Source organism: Pongo pygmaeus, chromosome 22 (assembly GCF_028885625.2).
Source record: "Pongo pygmaeus isolate AG05252 chromosome 22, NHGRI_mPonPyg2-v2.0_pri, whole genome shotgun sequence".
NCBI lineage: Eukaryota > Metazoa > Chordata > Mammalia > Primates > Hominidae > Pongo > Pongo pygmaeus.
The window spans coordinates 56,579,276-56,603,538 of record NC_072395.2 but is presented as its reverse complement, the minus strand read 5'-3'; the positions used below and the strand labels follow the sequence as shown (position 1 = coordinate 56,603,538).

The following is a 24,263-nucleotide window of genomic DNA, read 5'->3' as shown; positions in this document are numbered from 1 at the left end:
GCACAGTTGTGTGTGTGACCTAAATGGCATAATATTCTGTATTCTGGTCTTTCTCACTTAAAAACAGCATATTTATCTGCAGATGGTTTTGTAAGTATACCATTGGGTCAAGCCAACAGTAAGTGACAATGTGGTCTGCCCAGCATCTGCTATGGATAGCCCACACCTACAACAGGCAAAGGCACAGTATGATGTGCTACAGAGGCGTTCATAATGGAAAACAGTAGATTCTGACAGTGACAATAGACCCTGGACAGTGGGCAGCAAAGTGGGCTGGGTGAGTTATATGGGTTGGCTGTGTCCCCACCCAAATCTCACCTTGAATTGTAATAATCCCCACATGTGGTGGGAGGGATCCAGTGGGAGGTAACTGAATCATGGGGACGGGTTTTTCTCATGCTGTTCTCGTGAGAGTGAATAAGTCTCATGAGATCTAACGGTTTTATAAAGGGGAGCTCTCCTGCACATACCCACTTGCCAGCCGCCATGGATGATGTGCCTTTGCTTTGCTTCTCCTTTGCTGTCTGCCATGATTGTGAGGCCTCCCCAGCCATGTGGAACTGTAAGTCCATTAAACCTCTTTCCTTTATAAATTACCCAGTCTCTGGAGTGTCTTTATTAGCAGCGTGAGAACAGGCTAATACAATGAGAAAAGATACTCTGATTGTCTCTTTTCTAGGAGGCAACAGAGTAGCACGGAAACAAACCTTGGCTCAGCCCCCAGCTTCCTGCTGACAAGGGCCCAGTATCAGAAAACTGTCAACTGACTTTTGGGCCTCAGTTCTATCACCTATACTATATGAAAGATTTATTGTTAGGGTCAAGCCCAAGACGTGTGAAACACTGTAAGAACAAAGCACTATTGAGTTGGTGAGATATTACAATAATAATTGTCTCACTTTCTATTCCTAGGAATACATTTTACATTTTGTTTCCTTTTTTCTTTTTCTTTTTTTTTTTTGAGACAGAGTTTTGCTCTTGTTGCCCAGGCTGCAGTGCAATGGTGAGATCTTGGTTCACTGCAACCTCTGCCTCCCGGGTTCAGGTGATTTTCCTGCCTCAGCCTCCCAACCTCAGGTGATCCACCCGCCTCGGCCTCCCAAAGTGTTGGGATTACAGGCGTGAGCCACCGCGCCCGGCCCATTTTGTTCCCTCTTAAAACATCTATTTTCCATTTATGTCTGTGTGTGTGTGTTCACCTAGGAATCTAATAAAAACAAGCCACCAATTTTTGAAGTATTCAAAGTAAAAGAGAGAAATGCTCATTACTGAATTACTTTCAAAGCTCTGAAAGGCAAAGTATATTATCTGAAGCAGTTTGGTTTCACCAGCCTTGTCTTCTCTTTCTTCTTGGGGCTAAATTTCTTAAACTTAATACAACTATGTTTTTACAACAATACAATATAGGTTTAGTTATTTCAAAATGAATGAGGTAGGCCAGGGGCAGTGGCTCACTCCTGTAATCCCAGCAATTTGGGAGGCCGAGGCGGGCAGATCACCTGAGGTCAGGAGTTCAAGACCAGCTTGGCCATCATAGAGTGAAACCCTGTCTCTACTAAAAAAATACAAAAATTAGCTGGGCATGGCGGTGCATGCCTGTAGTCCCAGCTACTTGGGAAGCTGAGGCAGGAGAATCGCTTGAACCTGGGAGGTGGAGGTTGCAATAAGCCGAGATTGTGCCACTGCACTCCAGCCTGGGCGATAGACCAAGTCTCTGTCTCTCAAAAACACAAAAACAAAGGCTGGGCACGGTGTGGCTCACACCTGTAATCCCAGCACTTTGAGAGGCCTAGGCAGGCGGATCATGAGGTCAGGAGCTCAAGACCAGCCTGGCCAACATGGTGAAACACTGTCTCTACTAAAAACACAAAAATTAGCCAGGCGTGGTGGTGGGCGCTCCCAGCTACTCGGGAGGGTGAGGTGGGAGAATTGCTTGAAACTGGAAGGTGGAGGTTGCAGTTAGCAGAGATCACGCTATCGCACTCCAGCCTGGGTGAAACAGCAAAACTCTGTCTCAAAAAACAAAAACACACAAAACAAATGAGGTAAACATCAAAGTGAGACATGTAGACATGTGAAATATCAGTAAGTTTTGAAATGAGCAAATCCAACAGCTACTCTCACCATGCAATGAGCCCAGGAGCCATTTTAGATGGGGGTAAAGTGTTATACTTGAACACACCCCAGTGTCAGAACATCCACAACTCCTATTTATTATAACTCTTGGGTAGAGAGAACCCTAACCCCATCATTATAAAAAAACTTATTTCCTCCATCATCTACACTGAATCTAACATAGCATCAACCATAAGATGTACTGTTATTTTGTATGCTGCCAAAAAGAAAGCAATGATACAAATGAAATTGTCACCGGGTTGATTTTGGGATGCCTCCCCATTTTGGTCAATATTTTTAAAGTTGCAGAACTGATAAGATAGGCAGGGATTGTCTGTTTTGTTCACTGCTATATTCCCAGTGTCAAGAATAGCGTACATAATAGTACACAGTTGGCACTCCATAAATGTTTGCTAAATATATGAATGAATGAATGAATTGGGACAAATAAGCTCTTATGAATGAAAGCCATGGAGAGTGATCATTTTATGACTGTGAGTACCCAACTTGAACAGTTAAAGCATGAGCGCGACATTCTGTTACTTAAAGCAATACAAAGATTTCCAATTTATTTTTAAAATTACAAAGCTATCTATTTATGTTGCTGCAGAACAGCTTATGTTTCAGGAAGAGTGATATCTCACATTTCCTTTATGATGCCTAAGACAAGATCCAAAAAAGTTTGAGCCTGTCATCGGGAGTCAAATGTCAGGCCAAGTTATTTCCAAACTTGTGTTTTAATTGTGATGGGGCGTAGCTGTGGTGGAGACCTTGTGTTTTCTTGTTCCATTATCACTGTCCATGACGTTCACGCTGCAGAGTTATTTTTTGAAGACCCACTGTACTCCATGCAATGTGGTGGTGAACAAGATATACAAGACAAGTCACTCTGGATGTGATAGGCACTAACCAGACAGGACTCTGGAGCACTGGTGTAAACTAGTCTTAGGCCCCCGCATAACCTCAGCATTTGCAAATCCTGGGCTGGCTCACCAAAGGGTTTGAGCAAAAGGCTCTGTCTAGGCTGTCTTAGCACCATAAGTATTGCCTCTGGTCTTCCACTCTTGTATAGGCCAAGACCTTTTACGGTTGCATGTACTCCCACTTCTGGCTAAGAAAACAGATGGAAGCTTACAGTGTTTCGGGAGAAGAATGACACATTGATGATTAAGAAGCAATGTAGCTAAGTGCTACAACAGAGACACAATGGATGTTTTAGAACCCTGGAGGTGTAGGGCAAGATGCTAGGGGAGGCTTTTTGAAGGAAGTGATACTGAATTGAATGCTGGCAGTGAAGAAGGGATTCTTTGCAGAGTGAACAGGAGAAGCAAAGGCAGAGAGAAGTGAGAAATTGTGTGCTGTACACCAAGAACTATGAGCGATTCTGTTGACGGAACATGAAGCAGTCACACGGGGCTTAGGCAGGAAGAGCACCTGAGGACAGATCATGACTTGCAGACACTGAATTTCAAAAAATATTGGTGATGTGGGATCAGATTTGTTTTAGGAAGATGACCCTGGGCTGGTCTATGGAGGACAGATTCCTGGGGACACAAATGAAGTTAAGGAGACCAGTTAGGGAATATGCAGGTGCAGAAGTTTGGGTGAGATACAAAGGGCCCACGGTCAGAGAATTTATTTCATCAGGAGGTGAAGGAGGGAGGACTGGGGTACACTGGATGTGGGCCAGAGGAAGAGGATGAGGAAGACAGAGCAGTCCAGGACAATCCCGTGTGTCCAGCTGGAATCTGAATGGCTGGTGGGAACCAGCAACCAAAAGAAAACAGGTGGCAGCGGAGCAGCAGCAGAGAACAGGCTTTCGGGGAAAGAAAACAGAACGTTTTTTGGCATCCTGAGTGTGAGGTGTCAGGTAGAGAAGCCAGGCTAGCAAGGCACATCCGAGCTGCAAGTAGGAAAGGGCTGGGTCAACAATTTAGGTTTAGAAACCACCAGCATATATGGGGTACCTGGAACTGTGAGAGTAAACAAAATCTCTTGGGGAGATTCTTAACAGAATCAAAGTCAGGAATTTTGGTCTTTATTCCTTTTTCTACCAGACTTCCCAGGAAAGTGTATTTTCTTTTTTTGGGTAGTCTGGTGATTTCTCTTAAAAATAAAACAAACTGAGAATGTCAGTGATGGGGGAGATAATATCTGTTCTTTTAAGCAGATTCTAAATGTATTAGTACCATCAGTAACTAAATCAAACTTTATCTTAAAACCTCTATCACACATTGTAGTTCATATTGTATGGGCTCACTCAAGAGTTTACAGAAAGTATTTTTGGATCAGGTAAATGAAATCATTCAACAGCAGTGCCGTTAAAATCTGAACTACAAAGCCCTGTGTGATCTGGCCACTGCCTACATCTCCAGCTTCATCTCATAACACTCGCCCCCCCAATCCCAACTTATTGGTCTTTCAAACCACTCCTAGGGCACGTGAAGCTCTTTCCTGCCTCTGCACAGGCAGTTTCCGCTCACCTCTCTTCAGATCTGAGCTGAACATCACCCCAGAGAGGCCTTCCCAGAACAGCCTATCAAGAAGAGCAACCTCCTTCCCTTTTTGCTATTATCTGGTTTTCTTTTTCCTTTCCTTTCCTTTTCTTTTTGAGACGGAGTTTCGCTCTTGTTGCCCAGGCTGGAGTGCAATGGTGCGATCTCGGCTCACCGCAACCTCCGCCTCCCAGGTTCAAGCGATTCTCCTGCCTCAGCCTCCCGAGTACTGAGATTACAGACATGCACCACCATGCCCGGCTAATTTTGTATTTTTAGTAGAGCCGGCGTTTCACCATGTTGGCCCAGCTGGTCTCGAACTCCCGACCTCAGGTGATCCGCCCGCCTCGGCTTCCCAGTGCTGGGATTACATGCGTGAGACACCGCGCCCGGCCTACTACCTGGTTTTCATTTCCTTTACTACACTTACACAAGGTCTACTTTATTTGCCTGTTTGCCTCCTTGCTTTATTACTAATAGATCCTCGAGGGTAGCGATTTTGTCTCTCTTCTCTCGGGCAGCCCCGTCACGTAAAGGTGCTGGTCAAAGGAAGGCGGCAATCACCGACCGGACACCAGGGCAAATCAGGGCAGCCCAGTGATTCGAGATGCCGGCTGGGGAATCGGGCCCATGTGGGTCTTTTCTCAGCTTCCCCGCTTACTGTGACTTTCACAAGTAACGGAACCCCCTCAACCCGTTTCCTTAAGTGTAAAAAGGCACTAGACACAGCAAGAAGCGGTTCCGGCAGCGCGGAAACCGAAGCACACGCTGGGTGTCACGACAACACGTGGAAGCCGCATTCCGTGCCGGGGCCCTAGCCCTAGCCCCAGCCCCAGCCCCAGCCCCGGCCCCCGGCCCGCCATGTGGCGCGGCTGACCGCCGCCGTGCGCCCACCTGTCTCCCTCTGCGTCTTCACGCTGATGTACTGGCGCAGCTTCTTCACCGCTCGGTCCCGGATGCCCTTCTCGCTGGATGCCAGCCGCTGCGCAAATTGGATCTCGGCCGGCTGCATGGCGGGGGCCATCGCGCCCGCTGGAGCATCCCCGGCCGCGCAACCCGCGGTGCCGCTGCCGCCAGCCGAGCGCTGCGGAGCAGCCAGCCACCGTCCGCCCGGGCCGCGACTGCACAGAAGGCGGCGGCGGCGCGCGGGCTGATGGCGTCACAAAGGCGCCGACGCTCGCAGCGCGCTCTGGGAGTGAGCGCGGCTGTGGCCCTGGCAGCTGGCGGAGCCGCCCAGCCCGTGTGCACGTGGCGCCGGCGCTGCCTTTCGGTTGCCAAAATTCAGGCTGTAGACGGCGAGGTTAGCCAGGGTTAGGACTTGGGCAGGAAGACACAGAAGGCTGTTTGTAAACGGTCTAGGATTTTTTGTTTGTTTTTGAGACAGGGTCTCCCTCTGTCGCCCAGGCTGGAATGCAGTGGCGCGATCTTGGCGGTGATCCTGGCTCACTGCAGCCTCGACCTCCCAGACTCAAGCGATCCACCCATCTCGACCGCCCAAGTAGCTGAGACTACAGGCGCGCGCCATCACGCCCCACTACTTGTTATTTTTTTGTAGAGACGGTGTCTTGCTATGTTGCCCATGCTGGTCTCAAACTCCTGGGCCCAAGCAATCCTCCCACGTCGGCTTCCCTGATCGCTGGGATTACAGGCTTGAGCCACCGCGCCTGGCCACGGTCTAGGATCTTTAATCCCATTTAGCACACCCCGTTGAGCCAGCAGCTCACCTGCGATCTTCGTGGCATGGAGTTTTTAACTGTGGAGCCCCCGGGCCCCCGGGTGGAGTTGAGACTGGAAGGAAAGGCCGGCACTGGGGCCTGTTGAGCGGGTGGAGGGCTCGCCTTCCTCCAGCGCCTGCAGAGGCTTGGGCAGGTCGGCGCGCCCCTACCCCGGAGCCCTGGTGCCAGTGCAGGGGCGCCCGCGCAGGCGTTCCGAGGCCTGGAGAGCACGCGCGCTTCCAGGGGAGTGGGGCAGGGCGGGCTGCTTGGTAATTCCAGAGAGGGAAGAAATCTTAGCTTTGGGTTCATCTAAAACCCGAGGCCATCCTATATTTTGCGGACTCAGCGGGCGTGCTGGGGCAAGTTAATGGACTAGGTCACTCCACACGTAGCGGGGGTTATCTCAGTTGCTCCGCTAAGTTATCTGGGCAACCTCCCGAGGTGCCTGTTGACACAAAAATTCAACCGTTAACATAAAAGCGCCTGAATCCGAGCGAGGGAAGGCGAACCACGGAGGCGAGGTTTCCAGCAAAGACTGCCCGTTTGAACGCAGTCCCCCTTAGTGTAGCATTCCTCGCCAAACAGGAAAGGACCCATCCAATTTATTTTACTTGACACTTACATCAGGGGCTGACTTTCCTTCTGCTTTGCAGATAACAAGTTTAAAACCCTGGCTAAGCCAGAAGAGCCAAAGTGGGACCTCGCCAAGGCCACTCCTCGCTCTCTAGGCCGAGAATACTGCGGAAATTCTGCGAGGTTTGAGCCTGGCGGCTCTCCGTTCCCGACCCCCGGCGTGGACGCGTTCCCGCGCTTTCTGGCGTGAGGGGTCAGAGGGCGCGCCGACGCGCAGGCAAACGGAGTGGAGGCGGCAGCGGCCATGGGCGAAGCGGGTGCCGCTGAGGAGGCCTGCCGGGTCAGTGAGGAAGCCCTGGCCGCCGCCAGCGTGTTTGAGCCGTCGCCGTTCGCTCCCCTCAGGGCCTTGCCCCGTGCGCTCGGAGACGGCCCGCTGTCGCGTGCTTGGGGGAAGCCTGGAGACTTCCTCCCCTAACAGCGTGGGCTGGGCCAGAGCGGGGTGGAGACCTGGGCGGGAGGCGACTTCGCCTCCAAACCCACCCGGGGACCCGGTCTGTGAGGCTGCGCGCGGTGGGGCACTCAGTGGCGCCAAAGCGGGCATGGGAGCGTGGGATGGATGGTCACTCTTCTCTCTGCCCTGTGGAAGCCCAGTTCCCCTCCGAAGGCCCTGGCCCCCTGCTTCGGGACTTAGCGTCAGGCTTAGAGAGAATCTGCCCTCCATCGATTTTATAACTGTAACTGATTGCATGCGATGGAGAAGGCACGTGGACTCTGGGGCCAGATCCGTGTTCACATCCTGCTTCCGCCCGTTATTAATTGTGCTGCATTGAGAGTCATCTAGCTCCCGTGCCTTAATTTCCATCTAGACAATCTTGGAGGCTTGGGGTGAATAGTAGATGAGATCACGGGCGGAGGGCTTGGCAAACCCAGTAGGAAACCAGATGACTTCCTTTTCCTCCTGATGAGTTTGGTGCTGCAATGATAAAAAGTTGCAGGCGTTTTCTTTGAGTTTTAGAAATAGAGCTCTTGTATGACTTTTCTTTTTCGTGGTCTTGCTCTGTTTCCCAGACTGGAGTGCAGTGGCACGATCATAGCTCACTGCAGCCTCCAACTCCTGAGCTCAAGCCTTCTTCCCGTGTCAGCCTGCTGAGTACTGGCGCCGGCCACCACACCTGGCTAATTTTTGTATTTTTAGTGAGATGGAGTTTCACCATATTGGTCAGGCTGGTCTTGAACTCCTGACCTCAGGTGATCCACCCGCTTTGGCCTCCCAAAGTGCTGGGATTACAGGCATGAGCCACTGTGCCGGGCCTGCTGGGCACATTTTCATATTTTTGTAGTGACAGGGTCTCTCTATGTTGCTCAGACTGGTCTTGAACTCCTGGCCTCCCAAATTCCTGGGATTTCAAGTGTGAGCCACCATGCCTGGCCTGTTTGTCCTTGTTATTTTTAACATCTGGCTCCCTTTTTGAAGGCTGAAGCTTCAGCTTTCAAAATGTTTATATATACATAAAATGTATCTATAGCAGAACATACAGTAGGTAGAGACATGATTTGAAACAACGATGCACATAAGAGGTGTGAAAGAAAAGCAAGTTAACTTGGGCTGTTTTTTTTTTGTCATGTGAAGAGAAATATAATAAGATCTGCTTGTTCTTTTAGCACATGGGAACTAAAGAGGAATTTGTTAAAGTCAGAAAGAAGGACCTGGAACGCCTGACAACTGAAGTGATGCAAATACGGGACTTCTTACCCAGAATACTAAATGGGGAGGTGCTGGAGAGCTTCCAGAAATTAAAGATTGTAGAAAAAAGTGAGTCTTCATTTTCAGCAGTCATTGGTGGTAACAGTAATTTGTTCTAGCAGATTTACCTTAGGTAAATAATTGTAAACAAATTTTAAGGTACTCTTATAGTCCTTGTGATGATATTTGGGAGAGTCGGATGACCTCAGAAAGGGAGGTTTCCTCAATGTAGTGACTTGGACATATGTAAGTTGGTTGTCAGTTTTCTGAGCACCTATTAACAGCTTCTCTTTCTCTCTCACTCTCTTCATTGGCAGAAGAATTTTATACTTTTGATAACTGAAAAGCTCTATTCTGAAAATTAAGTACTTCACTGTGTAAGTTAAGGATCTTGCCATATGGAAACCTTGCATGGAGTTTACTTGTCAGTAGAGATAGCTGGAAGTGTGTTCACTTATCTAGGTGGATGGGTGAGCCAGTTTCTAGAACTGATTGAAGTTTAGGCTTTCTGGTGTCCATTCAGACTTTTGAGATTTGAGCTGAGCCGTTATGTTGAATACCAGTTTAGGAGCCTATTGAAGTTCCTGGAGATATTCTGAAATTGTCTCAGCACTTGCTTGATTGAGGCCGAATCATGATTAAATCAGCCTTTGACGGTAAAGGCCAATTTACTGCATGACATTTGGTTGTTAGCCCTCACTGTGTGCCCTCTAGAAAAGGTGCATCCAGGGGGCCCAGGTAGGTGTAGCACTCGTCCAGACAAGAAGATAGCTCACCCCAAGAATATGAGTTTCTGGCATGTGCAAATGTATCTGGTCAGTGGGCCAGCCACATCCAGTTAGAAGGGACAGTTCTCATCCACAGTACCTTGTCCTGTTTATATTCTCTCCGAAGTCCTCGGATCCATTCTTCTCTGCCCTGTGGTGTGCTCTGGGAGGTAGATCCCTGCAGATGGGGTTCTCCTGGTTCCCTTGCTGGCTGCCGGTGGGGCTCACCAATGGAAGGCATTGCTGGGTGGAGAGAGAGGTTGGGGTGTTTCTTCCTGCTCTCTCCCTGCTTTGCTGCTGTTTTGTGGCAGTAGCTGCATCCCTCCACAACAGAGACTCCTGTCTAGAGGTCTCTTCCATAGTCCTAGCTCTTGCTGCACTCCCCCTGCTCCTGTGGCTGTAGTGCTGTTGCTAGTCCCTGGGTACCTCACTGTCCGTTGGTGGTTCCGTTATCTCTTCTCTCCCCTCTGTAAGTGATCCTTTCAGAAAAGTCTCAACATCTGGGTTGATTTCTCTTTGCCACTGGGACTCTGCCAGATACATGGCGTGTCATTGGTTGCCAAAATGTCAGGTCATTGACTTCTAATTTCCCTAGTTTTGATTTCAAGCTCATCCAGCAACTTTCTGAGATTAGTCATTCCTTGTGCATTTATCTTCAGGAAAAGAAGGTAAATAGGCATACACCAGTAGCAGTGTATGGCAGCCTGCTGGTTGGTTATATTCTCACTGTAAATTAATAAACTGGCTTTCTAAAAAATACGTCAGGGTCTTATGAGTTAGTTAACATGAGTGTCTTTAGTGATCAGTCCCCCTGCCAAAATCAAACCGAGTGAGGGCCACAAACAAATCTGTGGTCACTTGATCACAGTCTGACTTTGGGAGATCTTATCTCATAGTCCCGGCCTTCCCCAGGCTATAGAGTCACCTTTTTTCCCGTAGTCTCTCTGGCAATTCCTGTTTATTCCCCTTTGCTGAAATTTAGCCTTCTCTGCTTAGCAGCCTTCAAATAGGGCTTGAGGCTCAGGCCTAGGCCCCGCTTCTTGCCTCACCCCATGGTGTCTCCCTAGGCAGTCTCATGCAGACTCATAGCTTCAGTTACCATCTTGATGGCTGCTGGATTTACTCTCTAGCCCAGAACTCTCCAAGCTCATGGCCTTGTGCCTGATTCCTACTTGGCATTTCTTCCTGCTTGTTTCATGATTATTTCGAATTCTAAATGTTTGCCCTAGCCTAATCAGTCTAAGGTTACCAGGAACAGACCCACAGTCTGACAGAGTGAGGTTTATGGCTCTTTGCAATGAGGAAGACCGTACCAGAACACCGAGAAACTGTGGGGCATCTCAACAAAGAAGAGGATAGAGTTGTTATAGGACTTGGAGAGAGAGTGGTATTAGGTGAAGCATAAATGAAGCAAAATAGAACTATGTCTAAAGGGACCAATATTAATTCTGACTGTGAAGTGGACCCAGGTCCCGTTTCCTTGAAAACTACAACGTTCAAGTAGACGTGGAACATTGTTCTAGAAATCCCTTACTTGAAGCTCTGCAGTAGCTGGAAGTAGGGTTCTTTTCTGTGTCACAGTGACTTAGATCCTGCAGGCAAGAGTGGGATCTTCCTACTTGTATAATTTCAAACAACAAAATTTCTGCGAGTCTGGGATTTTACAGAATAAAGCTTCTCAGTGAATAAGAAGTTAGCAGTCACTCAAAGAAGAGGTCATTATGACACTTTACAGTTGCATTGTCTTGGAGAGATATTTTCTGTTAACTTTGCACCTGACTTTATCTGTGTTTGTTATTCCAGCCTGACAGAAGCCAGGACAGACTTTTGCTTTCTCGGTGCAAGCTAATTTTTACTTCCTGTTGTCATATCTGCCTCATGCTGTTCGTCCCCTGCCCCTGTCTTATACTGGCCTGCCTCAGTCTCCCCAGAGCATCAACACCCAGACTAGAGACCCAGGAGTCTTCCTTGTTACCTGTCTCTCTTCCTCACTACTCCCCTTGAAACCTGTCCGCTGGTAAGTCTTGTGAGTGTTACTTCATGGATGCATCCTGAATCGTCAGCCTGTGTCTGTCACCACTGCTGTGTTCTGCCTCCTCCTGGCGGTCTCCTCACTACCACTCTCCAGTCCCTCAGACACGCTGTAGCCTGAGTAGTTTGTGGCAATTCAATCTGATGATGCCATTCACCTGCGTAAGTCTTCAGAAGCTTCTCTTTGTTTTTAGGATAAAGAACAAAAACCTAAAAACCCCACCCAAACTCACTATTATCCAAAAACCTAAACAAAACCATACTACGGCTTAAAAGTCTTTATATTATTGGGCACAGCCCTGGCCCAGAGTTACTGCCTAATCTGACTACCTCGACATGATTCGTCTTCCTTTGAAATGTTGTCATGGTACCCTATGCTTCCCCTTCAGACACATGATTTTATTTCCATTTTACTTTATAAGTTGTTGGGAGCGCAGGGTCCCTGATTTTGTCTGTCATTATCTCCCTGCCTGATTATTTGGTCTTGAGGGAGCACCCTACTGTCTCTGCATGCCCTTCTTTCCTTCTCTGTCTTCCTTCCTTCTCCCTTCCCTTCCCTCCCCTCCCCTCCCCTCCCCTTCCCTTCCCTTCCTTTCCTTTCCCTTTTCTCTCTCTCTCTGTCTCTCTTTCTCTCTTTCTCTTCTCTCACTCTGTTGCCCAGGCTTGAGTGCAGTGGCATGATCTCAGTTCACTGCAACCCTGCAACCTCTGCCTCCTGGGTTCAAGCAATTCATCTTGCCTCAGCCTCCCGAGTAGCTGGGATCACAGTTGTGCGCCACCACGCCAGCTAATTTTTGTATTTTTAGTTAGAGACCAGGTTTCACCATGTTGGCCAGACTAGTCTTGAACTCCTGACCTCTGGTGATCTGCCTGCCTCAGCCTCCCAAAGCGCTGGATTACAGTCATGAGCCACTGCGCCTGGCCTGATGCCCTTCTTTCTAGTTTGCAGTCCTATCTCATGAAACTCACATGTGCTCCAGGAAACGTGGTGTTAACAGAAAGGAAGGATCAGATTGGGCTGGGCTGGTTCCAGGAGGGTTACTGTGGCCTCCAGAGGCATCTTTTATCTAATTTTGGCTTTTGAGTTTTTACCATTTAGGCAACATCAAGAAAAACAAAAATTCTTGTTTTTATAAGGCCTAGATCTGATGGCCCTCCCCAAACCTTCCCACAAGCCTGTCTTCCTCGGCTAATCATGCTAGACATGACTCTAAGAATAGAGCTCTACAAAGGAAATTCACGATTGTACTGTGGCAGCAAGAGCCATTTAACATACTGATTCTTCTACTCTCCCACTAGCCCTATGGTCCAGTATCCACTCCTTTTGCTTCTAGAGGTTAATGTGCACTTTCAGTTTGCTTTTTTTTTTTTTTTTTTTTTGAGATGGAGTCTTGCTCTGTCGCCCAGGCTGGAGTGCAGTGGTGTGATCTTGGCTCACTGCAAGCTGCGCCTCCCGGGTTCAAGCTATTCTCCTGCCTCAGCCTCCAGAGTAGCTGGGAATACAGGCGCCTGCCATCACGCCTGGCTAATTTTTGTATTTTTTGTAGAGACAGGGTTTCACCATATTGCCCACGCTGGTCTCGATCTCCTGACCTCAAATGATCTGCCCGCCTCGGCCTCCCAAAGTGCTGGGATTACAGGCATGAGTCACCATGTGCTTCCAATCTTAAGCAGTGACAAAAGGCAACCTGAAGGTAGGAATGAATGCAGGCAGGAAGGAGTAGACCTAATTTGAGAAGTTTCTTTTAGAGTGTGGATATAGTTTTGTTTGGATGGGCTTAGGCTATATAGTAACTTGTAAGCCAGCTAGAGGATTGAGGTGACACATCAAGTAGTGAATGGGGCTTGATTTTGATTCTAGCCCAGCATCTACCTTTGAGAGGACTGGGCAAGGTAAGTGGCAGTTTGCAATAATACTGACGAAGGTGTTGCCTGAGAGTCTTAGGGAGTTGATGGGTACTGGGGAGAGACATGATTTGTTAGGAGGAGAAGGGAAGATATTCTAGGCCAGGGCGGTGGCATGTGAAAGTCACACGTGGGATTGAGCAGGACCGATTGCAGGTTCATCAGCTAGTGTTTGATTGCTGTATGGAGTAAGGATTGGGGGTATAGCAGAATTAGGGATGGAAAATGAGCAGTTTATGGAAGACAATCATAGATTGTTTTTAATTTGAGATGAGAGTCAACTGGAAATTACCACATGGAAATAACCATCAAAACAGCGATCAAAATGACGTTTTTGGGAGAATGGTTTTTATAGGTGAGTGTAGGATAGGTTTGAGGAATTGGGTGGAAGATGAATTAGAGCATTCGTCAAGGAAGGTCGTGGGTTCCATTAGTGTGTGGGACTGTGGCTGTATGGATGGAATGGAAGGGACGTTTGATTAGTCTCGGTGGTGAAGTCAGGACAAAGTGTCATGATTTATGATTGGCAGTGAGAGTATGGAGATACGGGATCATCTATATACTGCCTGCTGATTAGTGTCTACAAAATGTGGACAGTAATGCTTACCTCATAGGCTATGGCAAAGTTTAAAATGAGATAAGCTCTGTAAGGTGTGTGCCACTGTGCCTGGCTCATGGGAGTCCCCAGTAAATAACACCTCCTCAGATGGTGTGGGAAACTATGTGAACCCTTGGGGAAATGAAGAGAGACTCCAGTTCACAGCCCAGCAGCTTAGCTTCTGGCTCGGCCATTGTCACTTCATGAGTTTGGGAAAAGTTTAGGGAGGTTTGTGTAAGACTCACCTATGTTTGCAAAAGATATAAACCAGGCCGGGTGCGGTGGCTCACGCCTGTAATCCCAACACTTTGGGAAGCCAAGGCTAGCAGATCACTTGAGGTCAGGAGTTCGAGACCAGACTGGTCGACAAGGTGAAACTCCATCTCTACTAAAAATACAAAAATTAGCCGGGTGTGATGCCATGTACCTGTAATCCCGGCTACTCAGGAGGCCGAAGCAGGAGAATCGCTTGAACCTAGGAGGCAGAGGTTTCAGTGAGTTCAGATCATGCCACTGCACTCCAAGCTGGGTGACAAAGTGAGATTCTGTCTCAAAAAAAAAAAAAAAAAAAAAAAAAAAGCAAGCCTGAAAACACTATAGGAACCTCCATTTGACTTGTTAAGGTAGTGGCACTTAAGTACTTAGTAAAATATCACCCTCTGTTTTCTGTCATCCCTTCTTGTGCTTCATTCATCCAACAGTGGTGAATAAATCAGTGGGTATCAAAAATTTGTTTAAAACCAGGAAAATCCTATTTTTTTTATAAATAAAATTTTATGGGCCGGGCGCGGTGGCTCACGCCTGTAATCCCAGCACTTTGGGAGGCCGAGGCGGGCAGATCACGAGGTCAGGAGATCGAGACCATCCTGGCTAACATGGTGAAACCCTGTATCTACTAAAAATACAAAAATTAGCTGGGCGTGGTGGTGGGCGCCTGTATTCCCAGCTACTCGGGAGGCTGAGGCAGGAGAATGGCGTGAACCCAGGAGGCGGAGCTTGCAGTGAGCCGAGATCGCGCCACTGCTCTCCAGCCTGGGTAACAGAGTGAGACTCCATCTCAAAAAAAAAATTGTATAACAGTATATGATGGTTCTAGATGTAAAATAGATGAAAATTGTATTTTCTGGATATTTATTTTTTAAATTAAGTTTTAGAACATTCACCTATAAAATCAGTAAGTACAATGAAGGTGGTGTGATGAAAACAAAAATTTAGTATCAGGGATTTTGGAAGATATTTGGATGATCACTTTCAGCATCCAGTTCGTTTTTCGTTTTGCTTGTGAAGTAGCAAGAAGACACAATACCACAGATAAGGAGTTGCAGATGGTTGTTTTGAAATAGTTCACCTAGCAACATGAAGACACTTTCTAATTAAACTGATATGAAGCTTGAAATAAGAGGAGTCAGATATTTTTGTTTTACAATTAAATCGCTAAGATCTAGCAATTCTTTGCTTTCCTTGGTTGGCAATTGTTCATTTTGGAGAGAAATAATAAAAAAGCCATTCAGTCTGTTTAAATCTTCATTGTCTTACAGAAAACACTTTTCATGCATTATGCTGCATTTGACAATTTGGCACCTTAGTGGCAGTCAGATATTCACTGACAGTCTCAGAGGAGCTGGAATAATTTTTGTAGGTTGACAGCACACCTAAAATTTTGGCCTCATTTCTGAAATAATTAAAATGTTAAATAATTTTAACCTTTTAAAATTTATTTGTTTATGTATTTTTTGATGTTAATGTGAACCAGCCTTGTTTTGGTCATTGAAAATATCAGCAGTGAATGCAAACCAGTGCAGCCATGATACGCTGGTGAGATATTTGACCAACAGATTTTTCTTTCTTTTTTTTTTTTGAGATGGAGTCTCCCTCTGTCACCCAGGCTGGAGTGCGTTGGCATCATCTTGACTCACTGCAACCCCAGCCTTCCTGGTTCATGCCGTTCTCCTGCCTCAGCCTCCCGAGTGGCTGGGACTACAGGTGCACACCATCATGCCTGGCTCATTTTTGTATTTAAATTAAAAAAACAAAACAAAACAAAACAAAAAACCCCAAAACCAAAAAACAAACAAAAGGCCAGGTGCGGTCAGCACACCTGTAATCCCAGCTACTTGGGAGGCTGAGGCAGGAGAGTCGCCTGAGCCCGGGAGGCAGAAGTGACAGTGAATTGAGATGATGCCACTGCACTGCAGCCTGGGCAACAGAGGGAAACTCCATCTCAAAAAAAATTTTAATTAAATAAATAAATGATGAGCAAATGAGGCAAACAAAATGTTAATAGTAGGTAGGTCTGGGTAAAGAGAGATACAGGCATTTTGTTTTGGCATTAGTTTTTGTGAATTTGAAGTTCCTAATAAAAAGTTTAAACAACATTGTAAAATGGAGATGTTAATTAAATGTTTATGGGACTGTAATTGTTCCCCAGGTACTCTTAGATTCTTAGCAGTAGGATTTGAAAACCACTGTGCTATGTGATTTCTAAAGTGTAGGATATTTTGAGATTAATTTCCTGAGAGTTTGATATGGGGTACCCCCATTTCAGTTCTGGGAAGAATTATTTGTAGTCTATAGAAATAAGAACTTGAGAAATATCCATGAAGAGTGGAACCAAAGAGTCAGCACCAAAAAAGGATTATTACTTTGACTCGGAGTTTATTGTGGCCCAGATGAAAGAACATCAGGAGTGTGTCACATCCACATCCTGGCAGGGACAAAAGCAGTAAACAGAGTAGACTGAAGAGATTAAAGTGTGATCAGGGTTCGGGGAAGCAGTGCCTGGAGAAAGAAGCATCCAGGACTTAACGAGTGGAGCGCCATTGCCTCCCCTGGGCTGAAGAAGCAGGAGAAGGGAGAGAGGTACCAGATGTGGTGAGAGGCGTTGCGCCGGACAAGATGCTTGACAGCACCTAATGACCTCACCCAGAAGGATGAAGCCCAGCAGGGAGGATGGAGTGGGGAGACATGTCCCACCCTTAGTCATCTTCTCCAGTCCTCCAGTTTCCTGCGGGGCTGCTACTGCATCCAACAGGAAGCCATAGGACGAGGGAGCCCTGTTGCTGTGGGTCTTCACATCTGCCTCTTGGGGCACAGATCAGGGTGGAGATTGTCCAGAACACAAGAAAGTAGAGGAAAAAAAACACTTGGCGAAATTATGGACAGAGAAGGTGGAAAGGTGGCCAAGATGGAGGAGGAAGAGGTGTGTAGTGTTTGAATATCATCAGTGACCACTCCGCTATTCATGTCATATATGTGTGTCAGTGAATGAAAAGCAAAATTCCCTGACTCTGGTTTGGGAAATCAACAGAATTAATTTGAGTTCAGCAAGATTGATTTTAGTTTTTTTTTTTTTTTCTTTTTTTTTTTTTTTTTTTTTTTGAGATGAAGTCTTGCTCTGTCGCCCAGGCTGGAGTGCACTGGCATGATCTTGGCTCACTGCAACCTCCGCCTCCCAGGTTCAAGCAATCCTCACACCTCAGCTTCCCGAGTAGCTGGGACTATGGGCGTGTACCACCACGCCGGGCTAATTTTTGTATTTTTAGTAGAGATGGGGTTTCGCCATGTTGTCTAGGCTGCTCTTGAACTCCTGACCTCACATACCAGGTGATAAAGAAATGGTAAGATAAATTTGACGCCGTTTGTGCAGTTTTCTTTGATTAGTATTTTAGAAACCCTTATTTTCATTTCTAGCTTTCTGTACCCTCCCTGTGAATAAGTTGAGCATCAAGAGACACAGCCATTCTCATGTTATTAGACCTGTATTAAGAAAGGATTATGGGCTGCATGCAGCAGCTCATGCCTGTAATCCCAGCACTTTGGGAGGCCAAGATGGGCCGATCACTTGAGGTCAGGAGTTCAAGACCAGCCTGGTCAACATAGTGAAACCCCGTCTCTACTAAAAATACAAAAATTAGCCAGGCATGGTTGGTGGCGGGCGCCTGTAGTCCCAGCTACTCGGGAGGCTGAGTTGAGAGGATCACTTGAACCTGGGAGGCGTTGGTTGCAGTGAGCTGAGATCGCGCCACTGACTCCAGCCTGGGCAACAAAGAGACTCCGTCTCGAAAAAAAAAAAATTGTTGTTTCAGAAGATACATAGATGTTTAAATGGTCTATGATTTAGGTTGTTTGTAATATTCACTGTTCATATTATTTCTGTCTCTGGGTTTAAAAAAATATAAAAGTAATATATTCTTATTGTATAAGAATGAGACATACAGATAAAGTAGCCATGTGTTTTTCTTGGTTCAAAGATTAGCAGAAGGAATGTATAAAGAAGTGAAATAAATTTATGTGACAAATATTTATGTATTGTCTATTTTATTACATATAGACATTTGGAGAGTAGGCACAGAAGAAAACCTATGCAAATCCCTGCCTTCAGGGTGCTTTTAGGTAGCATGCATGCAGTGGGGCCAAGTTGAAAATGCAAGGTCAGGGTTCTGTTCCGAGGCAGCAGCAATGCTCCCATCTGGCCACAAGGCGGCGGCCTCATACAGCAGAAGGGCACTTGCCACCTCCCCAGGAGCCTGGCGTAGATGGGTGTGGCCTCCCTGATGACTGACTGGAATTCTATGAGATTGCCTACGGTAGAGTGGGATGTGTTAACCCTGTCCCTTTGGTATGTTAACTTACACTACGGTTGCATACAGTTGTCTAGAACAAGTGATTATGAAATTACCATCATGCAAGAGAGCCCTTTGGGGTGGTCAAAGTTAATTCCCACAGGTTTTTACACATAAGGCTTGTAGAGATTTCCTATCTCCTTTACTATGTTTGAGTAATATATAGTTTAATAGTAGAAGCCAAATTTAACAGTTAAATGCAAAGAAAAAGTTTTAAATCACAGATTTCATCTTAGTTTTTCAGTTTGTTCATTTTTGTCTATGACCATAGGTGGTATTTCGTATGATGATTGTAGTGTGTATGTGTATAAATAATGTATTTCCATTTAACATTGTTACAAATAATGCAAGTATGTAGTTTTTAAAGCATAGTGCTTGCTAGTTGATTTTTTGGCTAGGATTAGGATAAAATCAAGAATTCCAGTAAAAGTCAGTGTGGCACAATATTTCTTAAAAGAGCGGAAAATGAAACAGTGATTTGAGGGAGAGGAAATAGTCCAAAGGCACTTTGCTCTATTTCTGAGAAACACTTTTTTTTTTTTTTTTTTTTAAGAGATGGGAGTCTTACCCTGACTGGTCTCGAACTCCTGGCCTCAAGTGATCCTCCCACCTCAGCTTTCCAAAGTGCTGGAATTACACAGGTGTAAGCCACCGAGCCTGGCCCCTAAGAAACACGTTTTATAAGAAGCTTTGCCAGCCAATTTTATAATGTTTAGGTGGTCTGAATATTTACTTTTAGGTTTGAATTTTTCTTCTAGGACAGGGTCTCTAGAAAATTTAGAGACTAGCTTGCTTTCTTCCTTTATTAACATTTCCTTTAGAGCTTTGGGGATACATATGTGGTTCTAAGCAGTCCCCACAAGTTTCTTATTCTGGCTTCCTCTTGTCCTCTCAGACCCCTAGATTTGAAAGCCCCTACCCCTTTCTCGTTTGTTTGCACATAGTTGAGGAAGTGTCTGTGAGCTTTTTCTCCTCTAGGGTGGAGTAATGTTCCATTTTCCAGGTGCCTGGCTCTTTGAGGCTTTCTCACTCATCGCAAGTGACAGTACAAGAATGAGACAGATAACCAGAGTTGCCTTGTGTTTTTCTCAGTTCAAGCATTAGGAGACAGAATGTGTAAAGAAGTGAAATTCCTTCATGTGACAAATATTAGGTAGCTGCCTTCCATTACTCTCCATTTTTTTGCTCTTTCACATTCCTGTGGATGGGTTCCCTTGTTGCTGTTGCTGGTCATGTGTTGCGTGTTCATTTTATTTTATTGGTGATGAGAGACCAGGTTATTGCCCAGAAGTAGTTCTCAAAGTGTGGGTCCCAGACAGGCAGCATGAGTCTCATCTGGGAACTTGTTAGAAATGTAAATTCTCAGGCTCACCCTAGATGTTCCAAATTGGAAACTGTGGATGGGACCCAGCCGACTCTGTATTATCAAGTCCTTCAGGGATTCTGGTGTACGCTAAAGTTTGAGAATCACTGTCTTAAAGCATCGCTACTTTAATCAAAGAAGTTAGACCATTAGCTCTTAGCACACTCAAATCTTGGTATATGTTGGCATAAAAACTGATGATTTCCTAGCTCTTGAGATCAAACACTTAAAAATTTGTATTATGTATTTGTTTCTTTGAATGTCAGTATTTTTGCAACATAATATTTTAAAGTTTGGTAATACTTTTGCTTGATTTATTCACGTGGATTTTTTTGGGATTTTTGTTGGCTGTTGTTGACTCATCAACTAAATGAGTGCGGTGGAGAGGAAGTAATATGTAGTTTCCACTCTTTCACTATAGCATTTTCTCATTTTTATCACTGTTCTTTCCCTTCTCCAGTGCCTGCTACTGCAGTTGTTCCCATGGAGTCAGTCTGCCAGTGGGTGACACTAGCTTTGTGAATCAGCCAGTGCTGGCCCCGTGCACTCCCTGAGCTGCCTTCTGCTTTCCATGGAGTAGCGACAAGTCTGTGCCATGAGACAGTCGGGCTTCTCAGCTCTGCCTTCCGTCCTTTAAATAACGTGTTTTCTTGAAGCCTTGAGTACTAGTCTGGCAGTAAAGTGAAACCGTAAAAACACAAAACAGAAAACAACCAAAGTCCTTTGTGCTGTGGGCTAAAAACTGAGATGAACTTAGAGAACAGGACTTTTAGAATATTAGTTATTCAAGGACAGGCTAGAAGTCAAGAAATGCAAATATTCTCAGCTAAGAAATCAGTACACATTTTACTAAGTCAAGACTGGGCAAAATAGATGCTTAGGGAGAGATTAGTGACTTGAAATATCTTGAGTAATTTTATGTCTTTCTCCTAGACCTGGAAAGGAAAGAGCAAGAATTAGAGCAGCTGAAAATGGATTGTGAGCACTTTAAAGCCCGCCTGGAAACCGTGCAGGCTGACAACATAAGAGAGAAGAAGGTACCATGCTCAGGGACAGACTCTCACCAAGCCAGAAAGTGGGGCTGGCTTACAGCCTTTCACTTATGATAAGCAGTGGGTCTGAGTTTTTTACTCTTAATCCTCAGTAAATTGTATTTGTAAATGTATGTATTCTGAGTGGGTTGGAATGTAGTTGAACAGATGGATTTTATAACCATTTAACACGTAGATCATTCACTTGGTATCTTTTAACTTTTATGTTTAAAAATCTGCCCTACAACATAAAGGTTCATAATTATCTTAGTTCATTTTGTGTTGCTATAACAAAATATCTGAGACTGAGTAATTAATTTTTTTTTTTTTTTTTTTTTGAGACAGAGTCTTGCTCTGTTGCCCAGGCTGGAGTGCAGTGGTGCGATCTCGGCTCATTGCAAGCTCCGCCTCCTGGGTTCACGCCATTCCCCTGCCTCAGCCTCCTGAGTAGCTGGCACAGGTGCCCGCCACCACGCCTGGCTAAGTTTTTGTATTTTTAGTAGAGACGGGGTTTCACTGTGTTAGCCAGGATGGTCTCGCTCTCCAGACCTCGTGATCTGCCCGCCTTGGCCTCCCAAAGTGCTGGGATTACAGGTGTGAGCCATCACGCCCAGCGAGGCTGAGTAATTTATAAAGAAAAGAGGTTTATTTATGTCAAGATTTTGGTGGCTGGAAGGTTCAAGATTGGGCATCTTTTTCTGGTGAGGGCCTCAGGCTGCTTCAAATCATGACAGAAGGGGAGCGGGCTGTGTGATGAGATCACATCATGAGAGAAAGCAAGAGAGAGACACTGAGGAAGCCAGACTCTTTACCAACCTGCTGTCAGGGAAACTAATCCATTCCTGTGAGAGCAAGAACTCACTCACTCTCCAGAGAGCACATTAATCGATTCATGAGGAATCCACTCGCATGACCCATATACCTCCCACTAGGCCCCACCTCTCAAGAGTGCCACGTTGGGGTCCAGATTTCAACATGACTTTGCGGGGGACAAACCACATCCAAACCATAGTGATGAGAGTCTCGGGGGAAGAAAATCATGTGCATAATATCTTATAGTTGGACATAGATGTATTAAATCAGAAGTACATGTAATTAATTTGGGGATTATTATATTTATAGCCAGTTATATTTTATATAAATATTAGAGAAACTATTTCTTAAAAATTGCTTAGTTTAACTTTTTGTGTGGCATAACTTCCTTTTCCATACAACTAGAACTATTCTGACACTTTTTATAAAATTTGGGGCCTGGATATACTTTTATTTTGGATAATAATAGTACTAACAGGCCAGGTACAGTGGCTCAAGCCTGTAATCCCAGCACTTTGGGAGGCCAGGGTGGGCGGTTCGCTTGCGGTCAGGAGTTCGAGACCAGCCTGGCTGAGGCAGGAGAATTGCTTGAACCTGGGAGGTGGAGGTTTCAGTGAGCCGAAATCGTGCCACTGCACTCCAGCCTGGGCAACAGAGCGAGACTCTGTCTCAAAAAAAAAAAAAAAAAAAAAAAAAGAAAAGGAAGAAGCCATTCCAGTAAATGCATACTGAGAAGAAGGAAACAGCCATGGTAAAGTAGCTTGAAATCACTAGGGTTTTGTTGCCCTGGAACTTTGACCTTAAAATGTGGGAATATTTTACCCAACTATTCCCTATTTATAGTTAAAAATCTTGTTAAATAGTCCAATTTAATACAGAGGAAAGCCCCTGTAAGGTGAATACAGAGGGAAGCTCTTGCAAGGTGAATACAGAGGGAAGCCCCTGCAAGGTGAATACAGAGGGAAGCTCCTGCGAGGTGAATACAGAGAAGCCCCTGCAAGGTGAATACAGAGGAAAGCTCCTGCAAGGGTGCTGTAACAAGGCCATTTCTCTTTTAGCAGCTGCCTTATCTGTAGCCTTTGCTGTAGTCTCTGTCGAGGCCTGTACAGATCATGAGGAGGGACTCTAGAAACTTATTTTATTATTTTTATTTTTTTTTGAGACAGGGTCTTGCTCTGTTGCCAGGCTGGAGTGCAGTGGTGCAATAATAGTTGCAGTAGCTTCGACCTCCTGGGCTTAAGCGATCCTTCTCCTTGGCCTCCAGAGTGTCTGGGACTACAGAGATGTGCCATGACATCCAGCTAAATTTAATTAATTAATTTTTATTTTTTACAAGAACAATTCTATTGTTTAATTTTGGAAACAATTTTTAAAATTTTTTTATAGAGATGGGGTCTCACTGTGTTGCCCAGGTTGGTCTTCAACTCCTGGGCTCAAGTGATCCTCCTGCTTTGGGCCTCCCAAAGTGCTGGGATTACAGGTGTGGGCCACTGCACCTGGCCCTGGAAACTTACTATAGAATTGAGAACCCAGGAAAGAATCCAGGAACTAGATCCTAAATTAGATTACTGCTAGTAAGTACTTTTTTTTTTTTTTTTTTTTTTGGGACAGAGTCTTGCTCTGTTGTCCAGGCTGGAGTGTAGTGGCGCAATCTCAGCTCACTGCAACCTCCACCTCCTGGATACCTGGGATTACAGGCGCATGCCACCATGCCTGGCTAATTTTTGTATTTTTAGTAGAGATGAGGTTTCACCATGTTGGCCAGGCTGGTCTTGAACTCCTGACCTCAGGTGATCCGTCCACTTTGGCCTCCTAAAGTGCTGGGATTACAGGCGTGAGCCACTGCACCTGGCTGCTAGCAAGTACTTCTGTATGAGTGAAAAATCACTAGGAAAAGGCAGAAGTTATTGAGTTCAATATGTAAGAAAAGGTCAGAAACAAAGTATGGAACCAAAATCATAAAGTGTGATGTATGAGCAAGCGGCTTCTGAACCTCTAGAGAAAGGCTACTCAAACAAGGAAGACTTTGTCCCTGGCCATGGTGGAGATGTTTCCTCCACAGAGATTTTGCTGGGTCAGTGGAGGAGGTGTGCTGGGTCTTGATACCTGCTTATGATGTGAGGAGGCTGGGCCAGGAAAGAGTCCTGGCAGTAGCAACATTTGAACTTTAGAGGAAAAAGATCCCAGCTTCCTGGTAAAGGCACAACTGTTGGAGAATATTGGCTGGGCGCAGTGGCTCACGCCTGTAATCCCAGCACTTTGGGAGGCTGAGGTGGGCGGATCATACGGTCAGGAGATCGAGACCATTCTGGCTAACACGGTGAAACCCCGTTTCTACTAAAAAAAAACAAAAACAAAAACAAAAAATTAGCCAGGCGTGGTGGTGGGCGCCTGTAGTCCCAGCTACTCGGGAGGCTGAGGCAGGAGAATGGCGTGAACCTGGGAGGTGGAGCTTGCAGTGAGCCAAGAAACTTTTAAAAGAAAAATTGTA

General features: G+C 45.8%; 2 protein-coding genes across 4 annotated transcripts in view; one reads left to right on the top strand and one right to left on the bottom strand.

Moving 5' to 3' along the window:
- The window catches only part of RRP1B (ribosomal RNA processing 1B), a 35,159-nt gene extending 29,308 nt beyond the window's left edge, over positions 1-5,851 (bottom strand). Inside the window, exon 1 of the mRNA XM_054468921.2 lies at positions 5,505-5,851. Coding sequence (XP_054324896.1) covers positions 5,505-5,634 — 130 coding nt within the window. The 5' untranslated portion in view covers positions 5,635-5,851. The remainder of the gene's footprint in view (positions 1-5,504) is intronic.
- The window catches only part of HSF2BP (heat shock transcription factor 2 binding protein), a 127,514-nt gene continuing 109,032 nt past the window's right edge, over positions 5,782-24,263 (top strand). For 2 of the 3 annotated variants that reach the window (XM_054468924.2, XM_054468923.2), the window contains exons 1-4: positions 5,782-5,910; positions 6,979-7,238; positions 8,561-8,711; positions 20,862-20,965. In XM_054468924.2, the coding sequence (XP_054324899.1) occupies positions 7,203-7,238; positions 8,561-8,711; positions 20,862-20,965 (291 nt within the window). In that variant the 5' untranslated portion in view covers positions 5,782-5,910; positions 6,979-7,202. Of the gene's footprint in view, positions 6,480-6,978; positions 7,239-8,560; positions 8,712-20,861; positions 20,966-24,263 lie in introns of all 3 variants that reach the window. The other variant, XM_054468925.2, reaches the window with a different exon arrangement.